The sequence below is a fragment of the Nuphar pumila genome, chromosome 1 (genome assembly GCF_984573655.1).
Source record: "Nuphar pumila chromosome 1, dmNupPumi1.hap1.1, whole genome shotgun sequence".
Taxonomy (NCBI): Eukaryota; Viridiplantae; Streptophyta; class Magnoliopsida; order Nymphaeales; family Nymphaeaceae; genus Nuphar; species Nuphar pumila.
The window spans coordinates 31,842,318-31,850,325 of record NC_143249.1 but is presented as its reverse complement, the minus strand read 5'-3'; the positions used below and the strand labels follow the sequence as shown (position 1 = coordinate 31,850,325).

Sequence of the window (8,008 nt, the reverse complement as noted above, 5' to 3'; positions counted from 1 at the left end):
TGTTGAAAAGCTAAGACATATACCTATAACTTTACTGTTTTCAGTCAGAACCGAAAACCCATTTAGGGTTCTCATTTGTTAGCTTTAGGACTAAAACAAAACATGCTTCGCAAACATGAACAACTGAATAATCTATCTTTCAGAGAATACTTTTTTCCAACCATTCATCAGATCAAGGTGATCTTGGTGGTATTGAAAAGCTAATGCCTTGATCTATCTTTCTTTTTTATTATTTTTCTAGATTTTTAGTCTTGGTGATAAAAAAATAGTATAGAATAATCATGATAGGCACAACTGTGCATGTTCATCTCTTGTTTTAAGAACATTGTCTGGGTTATATCTTAGTATCATTTATCATTTTTCAGTGAATTAGGTATTGTTAATTAGAAAGATATTTTTTGTCTAGTTTCTTTCTTTTTTTGTATTTTTCTGAAATCCTTTATTTTGGGGGTAAAAAATCAGTGACAAATTCTATCACAGATCTTTGATGCAATACTTTGGCACATATTTGGGAGAAAATTCATACATGAAAAGGTTAAAATAGTCATTTTACATCCAAATATTTGCGGTTTTGAACATTGAGAAGATTTTGAAAATTCTAGGACATTTCGAGAAATGCATCATTTTTGTCATATAGTACTACCATTTTTCGTTAAAAGTTTTCATTGTACGATTAACAATCACAATAGCCATGATACATAATTACTATAACATCATCAAATATTGACAGATTTTTTTTTTGAAGATCTCTACGAACAAAATTATTCAAGAATGGACTTTGCCATTCATGTGAAAGGGTTGATCAAGTTTATAGATTCAATTTAGTAGAATATCTTGAACTGAAATATGGCCAAATTGGAGCTACGAATGCAAACAAACAAGATGGGGCTACGAGAACGATTCAATATGAAGCAGTCAGGCCTAGATATGAATTGGATTGGGGAACAACAAATTGGGCTCGTTAGCCACTTTATAGTTGAATCCATTTTGCTCATCTTTTCTATGTATCAGTGGTCTATTTTTCACTTTTTTTTTCTTACACCTCTAAATGATACCTCATCATTTGGAGGAACCGTTGTACTATGCAAATCCTTCCTATCCATAATAAATAATTTTTTCTTTGAAAAAAAAAAGAAATATGACCAGGTTTGTAAACTTTGTGGGCAAAAAATGTCTACTAATCAATATTGTCCTTCCCATGGAAACGTTGCATGGTTGGGATGCTTGGAACATAGTGTCCCAAGCACCCAACAATAGGGGCAAAGCCACATGGTGGGTAGGGTGGGCACATTCCCATCCTGACCCAGAAAAAAAGCTCAAACACTAATGGGTCAAGGTGGGTAGTGCCCACCCTAACCTGGAGTGTAGGTAGGTAGTGCCCACCTTGACCTGGACTGTGGGTGAGCATTGCCCCAGGTTGAGGTGGACACCACTCATGCTGGACCCAAATGGTTCAGGGCATAGTTGGCAAACTTGTCTAAGTCAAACTGTTGACTCGATGACTCAGTTCAAGCAGACACCCTAGCGATTTCTAATCTCAAGTAAAACCGAAAGTTGCAAAAAACCAGTGAAAGCTCGACATAAACCAGTGAAACTCATCCGAGTTTTACATGTTTTCTTATTTTATTTTTTTAATATTTTATATATGTATTTTTATAATTTAAAATTTTTATTTATAAAATATACACAAAAAATCAATCATCGACATTGACTTGATGAGTCGCGAGTCAGACCCAAATGATTTTTTGTTGAGTCACCCGGTGGGCAAACTATGGGTCAGGTGACCCTGAGCCGAGTGTGGTGAGTACATACCCACCTCTCTCTCTCTCTTTATTTCTTTGGTTAGACAATTAGTTTTTTTTTTTATTTTCAGTTAGAATAAATTTATGATTTTTTTTTAAGAATTAAGGTATTGATTTGGAATTTTTTGAATGATATAAACATTTAATTAAGGGTTTAATTTCTTTTTGTGTTCTTTTTCTTAAGCATTATATGATAACAACATGAATGTTTTGATTTTAAGGGTTTTATTTGCTTTTTTAGCATGATGTATGATGCTTGTTAGGGTTTTTGTTTTTTTAGTTTTTTTAAATAAAATAAATATTTAATTAACATTTAAAGGTTTATTGTATATTTTTTAATTAGCAATTAGGCATGTAATGAATGCTTGATTTTAGTTGGAACATTAGGGGTTTTGTTTAATGTTTTCAATGAACATAGATCCATGAAATTTGGTTAGCATTTTTCCAAATGCTGCAAATGTTTATTTACAATATTTTTTTTATATATCATTAAACAAGATTCTATTAATGAATGTTTGATTTTGGTAATTACTTATTAAACCCCTAAATCTTTGATTTTTTAGAATTTAAGTTTTTTATTTGGTTTCTTAAATACCATGAATATTTAATTAAGCATTTTTTCTTTTTAATTCCAATCAACATTAAACATGATTTCATAAATACATGCCTGATTTTGGTTAGAATTTTAAGGATTTTATGTTTCTTTTTCAATTAACAGAATTCAGGGTTTTGATTTATGTTTTTACTGTGCATTTGTGCCCATCCTAGTTTAGACTCCAGGCTCCGCCCCTGCCCAGCCAGGCACCTTTTAGGTGCCCTGCATTATTCTACCCCTTTCTCTGGAGGAGTGGTGTCTAGAACACCTAGGACAAAAACCAAAAAGGAAAAAAAAAGAGCATAACACCTGGGGCAAAAATTTGACTTGTCCAGGACACCTTTGCACTTGGCAAGCAGTCTCCAGACAGGACTCTTTTACACAGTACTGTCTGCCCAATCAAATGCATGTTTTTAGTGAAAATATCAGGTCTCATGCCAAGCACCTCATGAACTTGGGGTAGTTTTTCTAGCATACTAGAAAAGTTGGGGTTCATGAACTCTGGGAATTCATGGATAAGCCCATATATTCTCAAAAAAAAAAAAGAAACACCAAGCAATTGATGACTATTTGTGCTATTATTTAGTTTTTGCCATTGTCAAGTAATTGCATCACGTGGCTCAATTTGTCTCTGCCAACTTAGGTTATTTCCATGATGATAATATATAATCATACTGATGAAAGGATGATCATGTCAAGCTTTGTCAAGTATTTTCATTCATAGTGATATGAACATACCCAATATTATTCATATAAAAACTCGCTAACAAAGAAAATAAGAAGGGAAAACACACACAATCTTCTTTATTAGAAACCTCGCGAGATAACACCACTACAGAGAACTACACCTCCATCACCTGCAATTAGTTCACTAAAAGAACAAGACCAATTAATGACTCAAAAGAAATGGTGGTGCGTCTTCCCGGATGCAGCCTCAGCCTCTTCGTTGTCCTCTTTCTTCTCATGGTGCTCATGGAATGCATACCCGCCGGTGCCGACTGCGGCTGCAGCAGCAATCTCCTCCTCTATCTTGTGCCTGTGAGCATGCTCTGGGTCCTTCTCTACCTTATGCTTCTCATGCTGCACAAAACCAAGTGAATTTTTTAATTTATTTCCACCAGCATCGACTCGAGGACCCTAGCCAATTTAGATTTGCCTAGGTTCGAGCTTAGTGGACCAAGTCTAAGCTAGTTTTAATGGATTAGAATATCATAATTGTCAATCAATTTGATGATCACTGAGCCTATGATATGAACTCGGTAAAACATGATCAAGTTCACGAACTCCAAAGTTATTTCGTGGATAAAATACTGAAGTTGCATGAAACACTACCAAAGATCAGGCACAAGCCGTACAACCTACCCCCGGGCTCCATTAGGGCACAAGAAACATGACCAAGTTCATGAATTTTAGTGTTCTTGTAGCTAGTGCGAATTTTTGGCTCATGAACTTGGTCGTGTTTTCTGTGTTGCCCAAACATGCCCTTGGTTTTTCGTGTACGAGAAATCCTCCACCATATGTTAAGTTTGTGGTCAAGTTCAGCAGCTCATCCTAGTGAGAAAAATAGATAAATAAAAAAACAACCTGTAACATGATCATCACTTGACCTTCGGAAAAGGCAAAACTAACAATTCAAAAATATACTTATCCAGTGTGGGAGTCAATGGTGAGGGGATTAAAAGGCACATGAAATAGGTTTAGACATTGGTGAAAATTTTTCTATAGCAAGTTCTTATAAAGTTGGAGGGCTTTATACACAAACACACACACACACACCTGTCTGTGTGTGCCTGGTACTCTAAATATAAAGTAACTATTTTTATTGAAGTCTTAAATGGATATGGCCTTTCGAATATAGAATTTCTCCAATTCTCCAATCACCATTGGAAATATGATTTTATCATGATTTATATGTAGACACACATATGGGTCAAAGAGATAGCTGGATGGTAGGGTTGCACAATGATAAGGGGGCATGGGGTTCAAATCACAACGGGGTTATCCCAAGCTTGCATATCAACTAAATAATATATATATATATATATATAATCGATTGTACCTACAATCAAAGTTGAAATTTCACGAGTTTTGAAGTTGTTTTTGTTAGGTGTAAGAAAGAATGGAGAGAAATTCAAAGAAGGAATGAGGTGTTTAAGATAGAGGTCTTGATAAGGTGGAATAGTCCCATATTGCTTTTGCATGAGTTTTCTGAGAGCTTTATAAGCAATTAGTGAACTCATACACTTGTTCCTGAGAACAAGGGAGTGGGATGACCACCACACGCGCGCGCGCGCGCGCGCCCGCCCGCCGTGCCGAGCCGGGTCGGGTCGGGTCGGGTTAAAGGGCCATATCCAATCAAGACAAGTATCTTTTTACCCAAAGTTTCTTTGGATTCGGTAACGGGTCGGATCCGTGCCCGTTATGGAACTTCGGATTCCGTAACGGATCTCGATCTTTCGAAGTCCCCTCGGATTCCGTAACGGGCTCCTTCCACGTTTCATAACTGTGAGTTATCCCGAAAGGGGTTGTTCTGCAACTGTGGTTCGAAGAGGCTGTTTTCGAAGGACGATCCATCGGAGTGCACCGTTCGGTTTGTCGTGGCTATTGTATCCTGGGGGAAGGACGCCGGACCCTGATCTGCACAGTATGTGGGGGCGAATCTTCTCTAAGGGGAGTACTTTCGTACGCCTTAGCCTGCTGCATATTCTAAACATGTGCATGTTGTTTTCTTTATGTTCTGTGCATGTGTTTGTTTATATGCTTACGTCTGGATTTTGGTCTGATGCGGAAAATGCCATGCTTGCTCCCTGTTACTGTTTCGGTCGTCTGTTAATCATGTTCTTTACACTGTTGTATTTCTTGATTTATTTCGTGTTTTATATCATGATGACGATTGTGAAACTGTGTGATCTGAAATATGATCCAACAGTTTTTGCTCAATCTAACCTCATAGATGTGTTCACCATCATGATTGATTTAGTAGAATCAATTCCTGAATTATGTTTTTTCAATGAAAAAATGTTTCTCTGAGTGGGAAAAATTTGATACATTCATACCAGTTGATTTTTTTAATCGCCGAAAAAACCTGTATACATGTTGGGTTGGATTCTGGCGATCCAAAAGTCGATTCCTGGTAAATAATATATATAATTAAATCACATCTATGGTGTTTTTTTTAGAGAACACATCTATGGTGTTAGATGTAACAAAAAAACTAAAAAAAAATACAATATTTTGCTAAGTTGATTGTCTTTACAATTTATTGTAGCAAATATTATTCCTCTCTCTCTCCCTCCATCTATCTATATATAGTTTTGAATGAACATGGCTTCTCAAATAGTTTCTCCCAATCAGACCCAAGGAGTTTGGCGTAGTGTGATTGGGGCGTAGGAGTTTGAGGGGCAGTTTAGATTCAAATCCAATGGGCATCACCCCCTGTATAAGCCGTTTGACGGGCAGTCTAAGTTCAAATCCCATAGGCGTCACCCCCTACGTAAGCCGAAGCTTGGCAACTCTCTGGGGTCGACGTGACTCCCTGTCATCGAGGGTAGGCCCTCAGAGTTTTACGCCGGCCGGTTTCTTTTTGTAAAAAAAAAAAAAAAGTTTCTCCCAATTAGCATTGAAATTTTTTAATTTGTTTGACGATATTTTCATAATAATACATTAAAGCACAACATTACTTAATAAAAAAATGAATTTGTCATGTTAATCTAATGAACAACACACCAAAGGGTGGTTGCCACCACTTAGTTGAATTAATTTACCAGAGCAAAAGCACCAGCAGCAACAGCTCCAAGCTCGTCAAGATGCTCCCGGTGCTTGTGCTCCTTCTCCTCCTTCCTGTAGTCGATCGGCGGCTCTGCAACTTTGACCTCAGTGGTCTGCGCATAGCCGGACCCGTCGTATAGTACCCCCTCAGGCTGTGCCTCTTCCTCCTTGTGGTGGAAGAAGTGGTGGCGGTGGTGGTGCTCCTCAGCCATGCTGATAGCAAAGAAGTTCAAAACTCAAAGTGCAAAAACAAAGGGAGAGTTACAAATTAGGAATAAGTTGGAGAAGTCAGGCCAATTAGGGGACTATTTATAGGCTAAAGAGGGGAGGTTTATCTGGGAAAGGTTATTCTTAGATCAAGGACTCTTTGGACTGTTGAGATTGGTGGATCTCACGGGTCTGTTTATTAATTGATAACGTAGATATCCTCAACTGGTGCTAGTTATTATTTTATCTTGGAATTGCTAAATATTCGGGGAATGTGCCATCTGGAAATTCTTTATTGATAGGTTTATTGTAATGTCCTGTTTTGACCTTGATTAATCTCTGGGATGTGGTCTTCTTGAAGAAGACGCATTTTCTTTTATTTAATTCAGCAGGCTGGTAAGGTTGGTTCTTGGGTTGGTCCTGAGGGAGAAGGGATCCCATCCTTTGACATATGATGCCGTAAAATTTTAGCCGTCCAATCGATGCATCGGGCGGCTAAGATCAATCGACATTCCAGGTGATAATCCCGTGGCTTAATACTAGCCGTACGTTGGTTGGACCGTACGACGGACCCCATCTGTTTTTTTTGGGAAGAAAGGTCTATACTGACGGTCTGAGCCGTCTTTATAGGTTAGTTATTTGTGACGACAATATCTGTCGACAATAGTTATAAATAGTGTCGGATGCAGCCCTAGCCATTATTTTTGGGGATGGCTTTTCTAGCTTTAGCGACAGCGTCGTTAAATGTAAAGTTTTTGGCTGTGATGCTTGGATCAATCTGAGCCTGATGCAACCAGTTCCAATTTACAATGATGACCCACTCGTGAGAATTTGATATATAATGACGGTTTCAGCTGACGCTACATATATAATATTCTCAAAAAATAATTAGCTATATTTATATTGAAACAAACATATTTATTTGTATTTATATAACTCGGTAGTCAAAGATATATTAATTTATAAATTACTATTTATATTAGTACATAAATAAAATAGATATTAATATTAGCACACACACACACACACATATATATATATATATATATATATATATATAAAGTGTCAGTTGAACCTTAAGTTAATGTAGGAACAAAAAAATATGGAGCTTACAATGCAAAACCAGATTTTCAGTTGAAACGTCTTGACCACCAAAAGCTTCTTACAGCCCACAAGTCAGATTCTGCACTCTAGCATCACCAGGGCTGTGGCTGCATAGGCTTGTCTCGAATACTAACTCACTTGGGTGGATCTGGACTGGGTCTTCACTGAGTTGTCACTAGAAAATCATTTTTACTGGCGCACTAATAGCGCCAGTAACAATCTTACTGCCATTGACGCATTTTCTGGTGCAACTTTACGCCACCAAGAAAAATAATTTTTTGCTGATGCAAATTTTCGCCAACAAAAAGTTAATACCGGCGCAAAACTGCGTTAATATAGATCTTTCCAAAAAAACGAAAGGATCTTTTACTGGCGGAAAACGGCGCCCGAAAAAACTGCTTACAGGGGCAATAGTTAGCCAGCAAAAGTTTTTTTTACTGGCGCATTTTATGCGCCAGATAAAACAATAACAATGAAGTGCTTTTAACCGGGGCAAAAACTGTGCCAATAAACCGGCGCAATGTTACGTCAG

General features: G+C 37.4%; 1 protein-coding gene across 1 annotated transcript; it reads right to left on the bottom strand.

Annotated features, from left to right (window-relative positions):
- Positions 1 to 3,127: 3,127 nt before the first annotated feature.
- On the bottom strand, positions 3,128 to 6,377 carry LOC149848583 (abscisic stress-ripening protein 5-like). Its single transcript, XM_090011861.1, has 2 exons — positions 6,162 to 6,377; positions 3,128 to 3,477 (listed from the first exon to the last, which is right to left on the bottom strand). The coding sequence occupies exons 1-2, from the start codon at positions 6,375 to 6,377 to the stop codon at positions 3,295 to 3,297; spliced, it is 399 nt and encodes a 132-aa protein (XP_089867987.1). The 3' UTR covers positions 3,128 to 3,294.
- Positions 6,378 to 8,008: the final 1,631 nt, after the last annotated feature.